Here is a 16,390-nt window from a genome sequence, read left to right on the forward strand (position 1 = left end):
ACAGCCCACCACAAAACTAACAGTTTCATTCACAAAAAGCCAGAGCCTACACTGTCTAAACTCCTCATCTCACACAGTCATATATGACTCAAGAGCAGGGGTGGGGCCACTTTCATAAAACTCACCTTAAAGGAATTAAAGTTAGTTTAACCGCTCTAATGTGGGCTTAGTGATTTTATACACTTAACAGGAGTTTCATGGCTCAAACTGAGGCAGAGGTGATACCATGTGCATTCCGAACTTTCTAGAGTCCAGAAGAGAAATTTGTACATTTTAAAGTTAATAACATCAATGTAGTACACTTTCAGAGCAAAATTAAGAGGCTAAATCTGTGAAATTTTTTTGTCTTTAACAATGTTGTGCTGTGGTAGCTACTTACTTCAGAGATGCATAGATTCCAACTTGATTGGTCGATACTCATTTGCATTTTTTTAACCACTGTGTCTCACATGGACTTTTTGTCCTAAAAAGCTTGTAAAATATCAACCCGTGGTGCACAGTAAAGCCTTAAAAATCCTTTTCTTCAGGACAACCTGGGCTTTAAGATTATGTTCACTGTAGTAATGTCACTTAAATTTTTAAAAAGCTATAGGACTATAAAGACAAAAGGAAAAAAAAATTAAAATAAAACTCAAAAGATTTTACCATATTACACACAATAAACATGAATAACTAAAGGTTTTTTGCGCAAACTCATTCTCTCATCTCTTTGGGACCAAATCTTTCATCATACTGTGATGAAAGTCTTCAAATTATTCACAGTCCTTGCGTTTTTTTTTTTTTTTTTTTTTTTTTTGTATTGGCTGTTTTTGAACAATTTACCAAAGCAGTTCCTTTCTGCAGTGACACAGAGGGCCACATCCCAGTCTCTCTCTCCATTATGAACATTTCAGGCCGTCTCCACCAGTATCTGAGGACAAAGCATGACACTATGGTTGAACAGCCTTCCATTGGCTGTCAGCCCAATGGGTACAACATGGCAGTTAGCATTCAAAGCTAGCAGCAGAAACAACAAAAATGGATTAAAAAAAATGGATATAAAGACATCCAATATCGGATTTACTGGTGTTGATTTAATCTGTAAATACCCCGGAGAGTCATCAAAGATGCAGGCTTGCAGAAAAGCATTTGTAAGGGATTTAAAGGCGTGGATAGCATCATTGGAAAGGCAAAACAGTTAGCTTCAAGAGGGAAAAACGTAAGAGGCCACAATCAGTGGTTCAGGTTATTTAAATTTTGATAACCTGTGTCTCCTCTTGTTGTATATGACAACATTGGTCTCAGAGGGTTGAAAGAAAGAAGAGGCTGATGTCAATGGAGAGCAATAAGGAGATTTTCCTAGCTGAAATTTATTGTTTAATAACCCTAACTAAAGAAATCTGAATATTTAAATGAGTTGGCAAAGTTAAAATGATAAAATAAAGTTACTTAAAATTAGCCTTTTTTTTTTTCTTTTTTTTTGCTCCTGGCTGGAGAAAAGTACTACCCTTCAAATAATTGGTGAACTTTATAACATAATAAATAAATAAGCATTATTTTTCTGTCTTAAATATCCACACTGATCACAAACATTGCAGCTTATCTTTTTAAACACTAAAAATCATCAATTTTAAGATGCTAAGGGGAACAACTTCCAATCATGAGTTCCTGTGATTTACTAATCAGCCGAAACCTAAAAGATTGCCCACTAACATCCACGAACACATGGGCTCATAGAGGTCAAAGTGCGGATGGATGTCTGCTGTCCATAGCCAGGCCCTCATTTCTGGCATCCATCTGACATGATACTACATTTACTGTAGTTGTTGCGGCTGTGTTTGTTGTGCTTCCTCCTTTGGTGAGCCTTCCTCCTGATTGGCTATTGTTCTGTTCTACTTAATAACCCTGCTCATGTCTGTCTGCCTGGCTGGCCTTGGTGTTCCCTCCACACAACAGGATTTCTGATCCTAAATATTGTTTAATATTAAAGTTTTCAAATCAAGTGACTCTCATCATCCTTCAAGCACACCTGGGAGTAAAAACAAATCACTCTTAACACACCTGACAACACTAAAAAATAAGATAAAGATAATCTCACATAATGGGGCCTTCACTGACTTTGGTTGAAAGGGGAAATAAGGCCCAAACTGACACAATTGTCTTACTATGTGAGCCCCGCTTTGGTCATCAAAGTTGTCTTGAATACAGTGTAAAATCTGGTCTTGTCTTGTGATACCAATACTGTGTCTGAGCATATTTTTACCCCCTATACAGTAATGTATCAGAAAGTGTCACAGAAACATGGTAAGAACAATGTCCAAACAGCAGCAAGAGGCAAAACCATGTTCAACTTAGCACAGTCACTTGTCATAGGAGAGAATCTGAAACTATTAGAACATTTTATGGGCTGTCATCAGAGAAAAGCTAGTAGATTCTTTAAAATCTCTCCCTGGAGTAAAGCCAGTTATGAAATGCCAGCTCTGAAATGGATGTTACTCTGTAGCAGCAACAGAGGCCAACAGTGGACAGAGACCAGCAGAAAGAGCCTGAGGAAGAAGGACTTTATTGAAAAATAATTAACAACTACATCAACTTGTATGGAAAGCTCTCAGCCCTGTGTGCTCTGAGAGATGTGTTCATTAATGCGGACCAACTGGGTCAAATCCGTTACAGAGAGATTTTTGCAGGAGTATCAAATTAATAACACCATAATGCTGCTCTATTTTAGCAAACCTCAGGCATTTCTGTTTTCTTTTCCCACAGCTCTCCACCTAATAAACTTTTTATTGCACTGATGAAAAACCTTTATGTAGCTCTCCAAAACTGGAATTATTTCTTAAATTTTGAAATATCTGAGGGCTAGGGAGGAACTAAGCTGTGCTTTTGATTCTTTAAAAGCCTCCAATAAAGTGAAAGCCAGGGGTTTCGTGTGTCCGGATAGTCTGTCCATCCTCTGTTTGTCTGAGCTATTCTTGTTGGAGCGATATCTCAACAACACTGTGACGTATTTTCTTCAAACTTTACACTAGAGTCCACTTTGACTCTAGGAAGGAATGGTTATATTTTAATGGTCAAGGTTACTGGGCCTAATGTTCATCCCTTGCTGTAAACACAATATCTCAAGACTGCTTTGAGTGGGAATTAGTTGAAGTGACTGCAGGTCTGTAAACAATGGTGGCCAGTGAAGAGATTACCATGGATAGTAAAATAAGAGCAAAGGACCATACTGAAAACTTTTCTTGGTGGAAGACATGCTTTTGCTCTTCTCCTGCCTGGCTTTAGGGAGAGTTAATTTACAACTGGCTCCACTGATAGTGAAGAATGTACTGACATGACAACAGATGTCTACTGCATTATAGGCTTTGGTGCTCTGACTGGGCTGTAATGAATGATAAAGACAGAATGTTTGTCCATTCAACCTTTGAGCTGTTTTTTAAAGGTTCTTCCCTTCGCAAAACACCTTATATGGACGTTGCCTAGACAAATGTGAAATGTCCATTTTGATATCCCTTTGGCTCATTTTTGGGTATCGTTGGCAAGACTGTGTGTCTAACGCTGATGTGCCAGACACCTAGCGCACTTTCCCAGTTGTGCTCAAGCCCACTGCATACTGGGTGCCTGAGACTGGTGGGTTGGACCAGGCCTCGGGAGCGGGGGCATGTGTCGTGGAGGGCTCAGCTGGGATGATACCTGGAGAGATGGGGCGTGGTCCTGGTGCGGGCCTGGACGATGGCCATCAGGAGGCCAGAGCAGTACAGGACCGAGGTTGACTCAGCAAAGTGCCAAACTGGCCTATGCTCCCATTCCTGCCCTACCCTAATGTTGAACAGAGGCAGTGCATCCCTACCTTAGGAGCTATACTTTAAAGCTCTGTCATTGGAGGATGCTTATTTGACCCCCTTCCCTTACTTAGCTCTGTAATCCAAAAAAAAAAGAAAAAAAACACGTCCCAACACCACTAAAGACAAAAGATTTCTACCAATCACACCACTACAAAAACTACCCAAGCACTTAGAAAAGGATTTCTCTAGGAATAAAGCCACTTTTCTGGTGAATTTATACTGAGTGTGAGGCTTTTGAATGTTTCTCAAAGGTGTGATTGTGACTGAAGCTGTGTGGGAGGAGGCATTATCAGGTTGTGATGCTGAATCAAGGCCAGTATGAGGGCTGCAACATGTTACCTCATCTTTACACACATCTACAGACACAAACACCAGTCAGAGCACACCATGACACGCAGCTTTCACGGAGTAAACACCTCTCTGCAGTTTAAATTGCTCAGCATCATAGCTGAGCAATTTCTCATCGGGAAAAAATGTGGATTCTTTTAAGGACTCCGTTGGGGCTCTTAGCTCTTCCTGGAAAGAGGACAGAAGTCAATATGTGCGCATACAGAACAAGAAAGAAAATGTGAGACACACCCTGACTCAGCCTGCAGCAGCACTGTGTTGTGTAAAGACAGACTGAACACCCAGGAGGGTCTCTATAAATCTGGCTGTTTCTGTTTTTGTGTGCATTAAAGGAGAAGAGTTTTTCCTGTACCATACCTTGGCTTGATCTCTTAAATTGCTGGATTTTGTTGCAACCATGGCTTTTAACTCCAGCTATTGATGCATATAGGGAATATAAGGAAATTTATGAATGCAAAACACATTGAAGTAGGCCTAGAAGTTTTTAAGTCTGATGAATTATATTTTTATCACATGATTAACTTTATTTTACACTCCCTAATGAACTTAATGATGTTGATTTTTAGATTGATTATTTAGTTGAGTGCTCCAGCGTGGTCTGAAACCAGGATTTAGAGCTAGGAGACAGCTTCAATCAATTTTTCAGTAAAAAAAAACAGTTTTTTGAGGTTGAGCATGCCAGCTCTTTATGCAGAAAATGTACCAAAAGAAAAAAAAACCTCACACTGCTGCACACTGCTCAACACCCAAGACAAAAGCAATCTATACCTTGTTGTATCAAACATGTTGCTTTTAAAAACAACTTCAGCAACGTTCATCACCTTTCCAATCTGCAGCAAGTTCTTTTTGCTCTGTTAAGATAATGTAGCTTTCAATCGACCAAAATGTTTTCTCTCATAATAAAAAGAGGCTTTCATGCTAACAGAATCTGAAACACATTTTGCCACTTTGAACCCATTTCTGCCACTTCTTAATCCAATTTCACACCCCTCTCTGCCAATTTCTTCCAATTTTGACCCGTTTCTGCCTCTTTCTGACTATTTTTCTGCCTTAGTTAACCAATTTACTGGTTTTTGAACCATTTTTTTCACTTTTTAACCCCAATTCACCACCTTTTTTTGCCCATTTAAAGCATTTAATTCTGTTATTGAGAAAAGGGTTTTGCATTTTTAAGATGGCTACATACTACAGCAAATATGAAATAAAAAAAAGGTATTTGTTATTTTGATATTGGCCACTTTTAAGCCAATGTTGTCACTGTTAACCCCTTTTGCTGCTTTTCATGCCCATTTTTTCTACTCTTTACCTTTGTAACATTTCTCATATAGACAGCAGCCTAAGGAGAGGGGAAAACCCTTGTATTATTTTTTTTGAAGCTCCTTTAGGCCTACCCGTAGTTATGATCATGACTTTAGTGGTCTATGGTGGCTGGTTTAATCCAAAAAACTGAATGCTTCCTGAAGTTAGTAGATCAGAGCGAAGTCAGTTTGTGTTCTCTCTTCAAAAGAACTGCACCAGAGTCTGCATAAAAGCAGGCCAAGACCCTGCTTTTCAAGCAGTTTTGGTTTGGTTGTTTTGTCTGTACAGAGTTCAACTGACAGCTTTTACACCAGCACGGATGAGCCACACTAACTTGGCAGATGGAGTTGAGTTTGTTTTAACTGAACCAGATTAGATGTTGTGCCCCCAGATTCAGCTCTTATTTTTTCCTCATCAACTTAATATACTTTAGTGCAAGTCCTAACATCTTTATACTTCCCATTTTTGATATGATAAACATCTTCTAAACCCACCATTCCTTTAAGAAGAACCATAATGTTACATTGCAGAACACAACAGCTGTTTTACTGCTGCTTTTCCGTTTATTTTGTAATTGTGGTGCTTGTAATGATGAGCTCTGATCCAACAAATTGTCACATGAAAAAAACTGACTAATAAAATAAACTTCAGACCGGTAATTCCATATTCTGCAAGGCAAGATTCTTGTTTATGTGTTCGAACTGAGTTTGTTGGCTTGAAGGGAGTGATTTAACATGTTTCTTTTTTCAAATAAAGGACATCACCCTGAACAAATGGTCCGTCTCTGTAGGGATCCTTCCTGTGATGTTGTCAGACACTTTTAATAACAATCTGAGCTAGCTGTGGTGAAAAAAACATCACTTTTTATGTGCCAAACAGAACTTCTGCAACAGCCAATGCTAAGAAAAGCAATGCTATCCTGCCAAATCCCCAGCGTTCAACCTATCATCTCTGTTTTTTCAGTCTAATGATATCAGATGGATTTTCAGGCAGGAAAGTGGAGAATGCAAAAACTCGAATGCAAATAAAAGAGCAAAGGATGTGCACATTGACCCGGCTCTCTGCCACCGCAGCTAATTTACGCCTGCGGTGGAAGTCCATTATTGTCACTTTTGTTTATTTGGGACACTAATGTGCAGAAAAGGCAATTAGAGAGCCACAAAAAGCACTCAGCTGGATGATTTTCCCCCCTCTTCCCAAATAAAGTGCCATCTGTGTACCACATATCTGATGGAATCGAGTTGTCCTAAAATGCCTCTTTGAGTGTGAGTACCTTCGGTAGGTGTGACTGTTGGATTTCAGCACAGTTTGAGGTGTCATATGGTATTGGAGTTATACAGCGTTTAGGAAGTAAACAACACACTCATACCTCCTCCCTGCAAGGTAGATGGAGCATTTCCAAGGCCTGACTAGGCGGGAAATCGTCTTGTGGTTATGTCATCATCAGAGTTATAAAATATTCAGTTGTTTCATCACACAAACAAGCTTTTGATTACTTTTAATCAATTCAGGATCTCACTCTGAGTATAGTTTGAGTGACTTTGGCAGCTGTAACTTGTTTTGTTCCCAGTGGCAACAACACAGCATTGTTAATTTGTTTCAGCTTTCATTTCTGCCTCCTGACGCCTTTTTATTTACAATAGGCTATAGGAGCAGAGTCAGTGGTGAAGACGATCACTTTCTTATAAAGTTAAAAGCAAATAATAACTTTGTTTAGTCAACTAGTCTAGAAAGTCAAGAAAAAGTCTGAATCAAGCACTAAGTGTTTGAGACTGGATCACAGCAGCAGCCACTAAACTGAGTTCGTAACGTTAGCAGTGCTAGCCCCGCCGGCCTTCGGCTCTCCTTGCAGGTTGATATCCACATTTCTGTGCTGAAATGGTTCACTTATGTGAGCATAACCTGACACAGCCTTCGTACAACTCCCCGTTTTTTTAGACCATAATGTGCTAAATAACACTGTTCCTACGAGATGCTATACATGCTATCAGTTCAGAGTTGTTTTCATCAGACTTATGAGCATTATGGCAGCAAGACAGTAACAATTAATCACAGCTGCAGGGGAAACTAATGGTGCTAATACAACTTAGACCAGTGGTTCCCTACATTATTTCTACCTATTCTATAGGCTGAGGACCCCTGCAAGACCCACATGGAAAAACATGCTACATTGCTGTCAAAATAAACATAAATTGCACTTGTTTTCATTTATAAAATCCCAACATAATAGGCTTGTAGACCAGTGTATAAGCCAGTGGATCTCAACTGGTTTAGCATCAGGACCCACCACCACCTCCTTAATGACAAATTGCGACTCAAATTTTTCAGTCAGAACCAAATGTTTTTAATAAAAAAAACGGGGCAGTTTTGTAACAAATGCAATGGGACAAAGGGATTAAGCCATGTCCTTCTAAATAAAGGCACATCAAAGACATTTTGCCACAAATTTCTTTCCAGGCACAAATCCATTACTGGCTTTTAGATCCTGAGCCACAAGTTGAGAACCAAGGGTTTAAGCCATCCCTTAATATGAGCAAATCTAGTTTGAACAACCTTAGAGCAGACAGATGGGGCTCTTCCACTCTGACTTTTGGACTTGCCAATTAAAACCAAGCCATGCTGTTTTAGAGGCTTTCCACATGGAGACGAGTTTAGGAGTATCATGCAAACGTTTTTTAATCGGAACGGCATTTTGTCCACACTGAACAGGCGTTTTGGGAGCCCGATCAACGCCTCTGTTTGAAAGAGGCAAATATATGAACAAATATATATCCATCATTTTTTTATTTAACGTCACCAATCAATAGTTAGTTTAATCAACAAAGGATTCAAACTACCAAGGGATCAGACTTTTAACTGTTTAGCCAGCTTAATGTCTAACCTTATGGTTTTCACAGCTAGACATTCAAGCACCCTGGGTTCTTGTTTATGAGGCAGGCCCCCAAGATTAACTTAACATACAAAATACTGTAGCATAGCAATAGCTGTTTGTAATACCTGGGTCATTCCTTATTAGTGTAATTCATAACCAAATTTATCTCAAGACATTTCAAAGAGACAGCAAGGTAGTCTGTACTCATTTTTATTCTTATTTTGAGGATCCAACAATCCACGGTAAGCAGCACTGAGCAACATTTAGTAAAGTAACAGTGGCAGAAACCAGTGTTATGTTGAACAACCATCTGCTAAAGCAGCATAAAAAACAAGACAGTCTGGCGGAAGAGCATTCATCTCTGATAGCCACTCTCACAGACCCTTCAGCTGAGACACCATATATCTCAGAAAGAAAACGCTAAAGCTTTCAAAATATAATCTGATGAAACTTCCTTTAAGGGTTAAGGTAATGGTCAGGATACCAAAAGTTAAAAACCTGACCTGTAAAACCTGATAATAAAATGTTTAATAAAGCTGAGTAAAAATTTTGCTTGCAGGATAAAAGCGTGTCCTCTATAAAAGCATTTTAACACAGCAAGTGTAGCTTACATAGCTCTGTTAGCTGCATAAGCAACGTAGATTATGTAGCTACGTAGTTTAAGCTAAACTTACAAAGCAGCGACACAAGCTATGTATCTGTGTTATCGGCATCTGCAAAAACTCAGGTTGGGAAAGCTAATTTAGTGAAAGATAACAGAGCTATCTAGCTACCGTAGCCTAAGCTAAGCTCACAAAGCAGCTATGTAAGCTACATGGATTCATGATCTACTTAGCTACATTAGCTATAGCTACATTTGCTAAAGCTTGCATTGCTTGCGTTGGCTTATGAAGTAACATTACACAGCTAGCATAGCTATGTTAGCTATATGAAGCTAAAGCATGCAACTGTTGATGTAATTACTTGTTAAATGGGTCTATACATAATTTAATTTTGGATTAGCCTTCTGATCTTTTTCTCTATTTTGTTTATGACATGTTGTGTAGTCTGTAGTGTTTTAACGTGGTTATTTCAGACCTTGATTATAAAAAAGGTTGAATTAAAAAAAAAAAAAACTAAAACCGTAAATACGTTGTACCAGCAAATTACGGCACTTCTTTCCTCAAATATATGATGTCTCAGATAGACAGTTTATGAGAGTGGCCGTCAGAGATGAACCAGTCTTCAGGTAAGGAGAGAAAAGAGGGAGATAGGAGCAAGAATAGAGAGAAGCTGGGAGAAAGAAAAGGAAGATGCAGAAGGAGAACAAATGGTTTAAAACATGGCCGTCATACCCAGGCCTCCAGCCAACAGATCGAAATGTAGACATGCTGAGAGATAAAGCATTGCATCTTTACCTTAATGTTTCTTATTTCATATTTGTTGCTCTAAAGTCCAAATTTTGTGATGTGTATTGAAACGATAACAATGAATTTGCCATCAAATGTGCAGCACCGCTGTAAAAGCACCAGCAGATATGGTGGGAAAGAAATCTGAATTTAATCAGTTGGAGTTGGCAGTAAAATTAGGGAATCTGTTCATATTTTCATGTACATGTCAATTTTACCAACTAGAAAGCTGACCAAAATACGACTTTCAGGAAATCTTTTTACTCTACATCCAGAGTGACTTTGAGCTGTTGTCGTGTGGTCTGCTTTCTCAGTCGATAGACTCAGCCGCTGTGATATAGATAGGACGCTATTGATAGAAAAATCCCCATGAGGGGTTTAACTTTGCTCATTATCTGCTCCGTCTTGTTATCTCTGCATCCTAGTGTGACCTCCAGACATTTGTCTGTTTAACAACGTATGCACTGTACATTCTGGCCTGTTCGTTGTCTGTTTTCCATCAGTCTTAATATTTGTTTCTGCCAGGAAACCTTTGGACATCTATCCGTCTGTCTGTGTCCTCATTGGAACCATAGAAACCTGTTGTATGGATGAACCGGCTCTCAGGCCATCCCCAGCTGTTGTCTGGATATTAAATGCTCTCTAGGGTGAAAAGCTGCAAACTAAAGCAGAGCTTCCTGTAATGCTTTTCAAGCCAGCTGTTGTTCCAATAAGAAGGAGTTATGCAATCTTTAATACTTTTTGTATTTTCTTTATTTTCTCTCCTTGCTGACAGTGAGTTTTGGAGCAGCTTTTTGGCTGAGTTACAAAACAGAAGCCTGAGTCTATTTAATGATTGCTTTATTGTTTTTTATGAAAGCCTTAGTGTTAAAATGGCTTTTCATTGTTGCATCATGTCTTTCTGCATGCCCTTTCAATATCTTAGCTCTGTAGTTATAATTTGCATTTCTAGTCTGATGAAGATTTGATAGAAGACTGTGATCAAGGAGTTTTAATTGTGTCAAAATAGACAGTAATATTCTAAAATGTTGCAGTGCGACATGCCCACAAAAACATACTCAGAGACAGTTGAAGGGATGGTTTTTGTGACTATTGTAATTAGATTGAACATGATGAAACCTGCAGATCATCGGGATTACGATGGCAGCTGCTGTTCTCAAGGAAATGCCTCCGGGCTATCCTGAAGAGGCCTGTTCTTTGTCAAAGTCTGTAATTGAACCTGACACACATAAATGGATAAAAATATGTTTTGATTTTTTAAAGCAAAGATAATCTGTTCCGTCTTTCATAATGGCAAGTCTTTTGGAAGTTTCATCCAAGAATCTAGTTGCTTAGTCGCTCTATTTTTATAGTGCATGTTACAACATATAACCTACCATGAGTCGAATGCACAAGTCAACTCACTTCTGTTCGTCCCTTGTGAACTAGTGATGGGAATTTTGGCTCTTTTCAGTGATCAAGCTCATTTGGCTCGGCTCTTTTGGCTCCCAAACGGCTCTTCATTCAGGTGCCAGTTTGACTTCATTTGACCTGTCTATTATGGCAATGTTATAACATATGATTGATATTAGGGCAGATATTTTACCCCAACTAAGCTCAATTTTTAAAACTGATGAGAATATCATGTAATTATTTTTTTCAAAATCTACTGTCTCCCCAAAACACCATGTGGGTCAGATGAAATCTGCTCACTGGCTGGAATGTATCACACACCTGACGTAAAACTTATATGTTACGCCATCACACACAAGTCTGTAATGCATGGTGTGCCTGTGGTAGAGGATAAAAGATCATCCCTGCTAATCAATTAAATAACGCACAGACACACGCAATCTATTTACAAATGATTTTTAAAAAAAAAATAATAATAATACTTATGGAAATATGAAACAGCTCTCTAACAGGATCTGGCTCTTATTGTTCATTTGTCACCTTTGTACATCATTTTCATACATCACTTTTGTACATCCCTTTCACAAGTCACATTGCTATGAAATCTCAGTGCATTACTTCCGTACGCCACTTCACAGGATTACAGGTCCACGGTTTTCCTGTGGAGTTGGGCTACTTTTTAGCGTACTAACATGGGTAGATTTTTTTTGAGTGGATTGAGTCGACCTATATTCGATGCCAAGGAAACCAATTCATTTATTCTAAATCTAACTAAATTAACTAGCATATAAGCTGGTAAAAATGTGAATTATCACACAGCCAGATACACATACAAATGCCTCACCTGACATGCACAGTTCAGGGCCAAAGTGATTCCCACCCATGGCCCACCTGCCCGACTGAACTAATATTAAGAAAAATCACATCCCTGATGCATTTAGATCAGTGGTTCTCAACTGGTTGGTCGGGACCCAAAAGTGGGTGGCAAAGCCTTTTTAAGTGGATCATGGATATGTGTTAGGGAAAAAAATCGCGCCAAATTGTCTATGAGTCCCTATAAAACATGCATGTTTTGTCCTGTTTCATTGTTTTGTTTCATATTTTGTTCTGTCTTGGGCCCAAGGTCTACTATCTTTTATTAAATACATCTGATTGACCAAAAAGAGTTCCAAAATTGGGGTTGCTGTTCTCCTTAAGGAGTTGATGGTGGGTCCCGTGACTCAAACAGTTGAGAACCACTGATTTAGATTGTGAACATCATGTTTAATATACTGCTGTTAAAGACACTTTAACATTGCCTAGTGTTAGTACAATAGCCACCAACAGACTAACAGGTACCAGAGTTCTGGTGTTTCATATGATATAACTTTAAGCTTATAGTAACATTTAGCTGGTTGGATTTTTTTTTTTAAAAAAGGGAAGCTGTACTTACTAAATTGATGATTTATTTCTTTCAAAACAACACCTATAGGTGCTAAGTCACAAAATGTGTTTTTTGGGTTTTTTTTTTTAATTAATTTCTCAGGATTCATAGCTACGAATGCCCCCAGGAAAAGGAGGACATAGCCCATTTAAGAACATTTTAATGTAAGAACTAGACCAAACACCTGTTTAGGGAAAACGGCTTTCAGTATACTGGCCTTTTAGGTGTTGTTTTCTACATGCTGCATATATTTAACAATGATAGAAATAGTATTGTACTTTAGGCATTTTATATGGTGTAGCAGATTTTCATGCTAATTTTGAAAGACTACTTTGGGATGGCTTTATTAGCTGTTGAGCTACTTATGACTGGCCATTTGGCTTTTTTGTCTCAAAGACCTGGCAACCCTGCCACTTATGTACATCACTTCTGTACTTTACATCTGCATGTCATCACAACATACGTTCACCACTTTCATATTACTTTTCTTTTTACACCTCCGTACATCAGTGCTGTATCTCAATTGGGTACATCACTCCTTCATCACAACATACGTACACCACTTTCGTATTACTTAGTTATGACACTGCCATACATCACGTCTGTATCTCAGTTGGGTACGTCACTCCTTCATCACAACATACGTATGTCACTTTCGTACTACTTTGTTATGACACCTCTGTAGATCTCTTCTGTATCTCAGTTGGGTACGTCACCCCTTCTTCAGAACATACGTACGCCACTTTCGTGTTGCTTTGTTATGACTTCTCTGTACAGCACCTCTGTATCTCAGTTGGGTACGTCACTCCTTCATCACAACATACGCACGCCACTTTCATGTTACTTTGTTATGCCATTTCTGTACATCACTTCTATTACTCAAGTAGTTACATCACTCCTTAATCACTATGCACGTACGCCACCTTTGTAGCATTCAGTTGTTTTACATCAGTGGGTCACTGATGTACATCACTCTAGTAATTGAAATCCATACTCCGTCTTTTTTCACCACTGTGCCTGACAATGCTATTTTGGCAGTTTCAACAATTATACATTTTGTTTTAAAGAGGCACTATAAACCAATGATGGTGGCCGTCATACAAAAAGGCTAACCCTACCTGGGTTTTTGTCCCAAGTAAAGAGACAGCATAAATGTGTATTGGCTACATTTAAACAACAGTGTTTATTTTTCTCATTTACATCATGTCAGTTTTCTACATTTTGATTTTTGCCTTTCACTCAAGTTTATGACTCCAAATGGCTTCTTGGTTTTCTCTTTTACTCTTTCCTTTCATGAGTTAGGTGTGTTAACCCATTTTAAAAAAACCCTGTATTTAAAGAATGACAGTAAAGAAAGTGATGAAGTTATTTGCAATGTAAATTAAGGTGAGTACAACAGGAGGGAAAGGAGTCGAGCAGGTTGCCATGTTTAATTGTGCAAAGTTCACCCATCCATCAGCAAATTTGTCTAGCCCATCATTATGCAAATATATGAATTATAATTATTTTGTTATTAAGAAATTTTGCATGAATTCAGTTTGTATTCTCAGCATTTCATGAGGTTCAAAAGACTGTTACTTTATGATTTTTAAAACTTGACCTTACTGCTAATGATCCATTTGCATGCTGCTTTTGTAACAGATTTTATGAGGACTAAAACCAAGCAATCAAACATTGAGAATAAAAAAGTATATGGTTATAAAATCAGTCCCTAGACTATAAATATCTCTGAGAGGTTGTACATCCTCTTCATACTTTGTACGTGTGACCACTAGATGTCAGCATTCACAGTTAGAAAATGTCATGAGGGCTGAAACAGTGTGTTCAGGATCCCCTTTGATGAACCTTCACAGTAAAAGCTGCATCCTTGAATGTCCTCTGATATTCAAACAGAGGAATCAAACAGCTCTTTAAAGCAGCTTTATGGAGCTAAAGAGGACAATTACATCCAATTAGAGCCACTTTGTCCTCTAAACAATCCATTTTACTTCTTTGTGTAAATGGCACAGCAGGGAGCGACAAGCTGTAAGCACATTCAAGCTCATATAGAGAAATCTGTTTCAGTTTTATTATAAATGGCTGTAGTGTAGGTCAAACATGTAGTCACTGACGCTTTTCTTGTCTCAGCTAGGTATGTTCCCAGATGTCTGAGGAGGCTCTGAGGATGACGTCTCGGCCCTGAACCCCTCCAGTATGTCAGGTAAGAAGTCTGGCCCTATCACACCAACACACTCACAGCCTCTTAAACCTAAGAGTAATTTCAAATGATATTATGGTGTAAAATGTTAAAAGTCAATGATAGTCAAATCAAAAAGACCTGAAAAGATATCAAAATGCTCAAATAAACCCAAAAAGACATCTTCAAACTAACAACCCACCGTTAGGGGTTTTTAAATGTTAAAAAATGTCAGTATTAAGACCTAAAATTGCATTCTGTTAAAAATTTATTGACAGCCTCTACACATGATCGGTGGTACGGTCACTTGGTTCTCTTTGAACAGAGAAACTGTTAAGGTCTTGCCCTTTTTAACCTTTTGATTTAGATTTCTGAACAGTTCAGCGCTGAATATTCTGTCAAGTTCATCTTTGACTTTTTGACCTTGTGTTTGTTTTAAGTGCTGCTTCATCAGCCTAGAAAGAACTGTCCAGCTCATGTTTGGAGCCCTTACTGTCCTGAAAGTTCGAGTATTAGTTTTAAAGGAAGTTATTAGGGCTACAGCATAGACATGACATATGTTGAAGCTGCATTAACTTGTCTAATCGTACGTGGATGGTGCTGCTATGTTAGCAGTGACAGGTTCGCCCTGTAATCTTAGAAGTCGATGTTGAAACAGTGATTTTTCTGCTAAAAAAACTCTATTTCTGATATTCACTAGATTTTGTTAAATCATTTTGATATTAATTAATTTCTCTGCCTTTCAGTCCTTAATTTCATAACCACTAGGAAAAAACTGTCACTGTGGGATCTTTTATTTTGGAATTGTAACGACAGATATACTTATTGGCAGATAAGAAATATTAAATTGTGTACTACTTTCCAGACATTTTCCAGTTTTGAATGGGCTTTACTTTCCCAACATAAAACATTTTCTGTGGGCTGTAGCCAAAGCAAAATCAACAAAACTTGTAAGCTTAGCTTTACACTCACCAACTCACATGAACACATGAAAACACCATCAGGACAGTCAAGTAGCTTTTGAAAAATGCTTTCATATTAATATATTAATTAATAGACAACTCCGTTTCATTTTCATTACTTAAACATGCAGCATTTAAGCAAGTTTTCAAGTCCTCATATCATTTTTTGTCTCAGTGGTTGTCATTACTAGTACTGAAAGGATATAAATGATCAAATGTAAAAACAATTCTCAAAATCAGTTAAATAAGAATTAGGGATTCTTATTCAGAAAAGTCACAGTTTTGGCATCTGCTTGTGTTCATACAGTTTAGACTTGTCCCAACCAACATAGCAGGCGTACTGACATCATAGTAGCCGACCAATGCAGGCATTGCAGCATCTACATGTCTGTTGGTTACAGGTTAATGTGGGAGTGGTTCTTCATTGCTGTTCCATTATCTCAATCTCATTCACCCACAATCTTAGTACAATGACTTGTATCCCATCCTGAACCTCTTTTTTTAAATAGTAATTTGTGCTCTCCATTTGACTAATGTGTTGGTAGAACTTTTAACACTGCACGTGTGGTAATACTCCCAACGGATCCATTGCCTTGATTCAAAACCAATAGTACCTTTACTGAAGGGCACAAATAAAATAAGAACAAAACACATTCTATTACTATTTTAAGTTGGTATCCTTTGTTAAAAAGGAATGATCGTTTGCTGT

At 38.2% G+C, this 16,390-nt stretch overlaps 1 protein-coding gene across 8 annotated transcripts in view; it reads left to right on the forward strand.

Moving 5' to 3' along the window:
* Positions 1 to 16,390, forward strand: part of thrb (thyroid hormone receptor beta) — a 223,259-nt gene that overhangs the window by 146,062 nt on the left and 60,807 nt on the right. For 5 of the 8 annotated variants that reach the window (XM_041809837.1, XM_041809840.1, XM_041809838.1 and 2 more), the window contains one exon: positions 14,671 to 14,743. In XM_041809837.1, coding sequence (XP_041665771.1) covers positions 14,737 to 14,743 — 7 coding nt within the window. In that variant the 5' untranslated portion in view covers positions 14,671 to 14,736. The remainder of the gene's footprint in view (positions 1 to 14,670; positions 14,744 to 16,390) is intronic. The other 3 variants (XM_041809841.1, XM_041809842.1, XM_041809844.1) reach the window with 1 other exon arrangement.

The sequence above is a fragment of the Cheilinus undulatus genome, linkage group 16 (genome assembly GCF_018320785.1).
Source record: "Cheilinus undulatus linkage group 16, ASM1832078v1, whole genome shotgun sequence".
In the NCBI taxonomy this organism is placed as follows: Eukaryota; Metazoa; Chordata; class Actinopteri; order Labriformes; family Labridae; genus Cheilinus; species Cheilinus undulatus.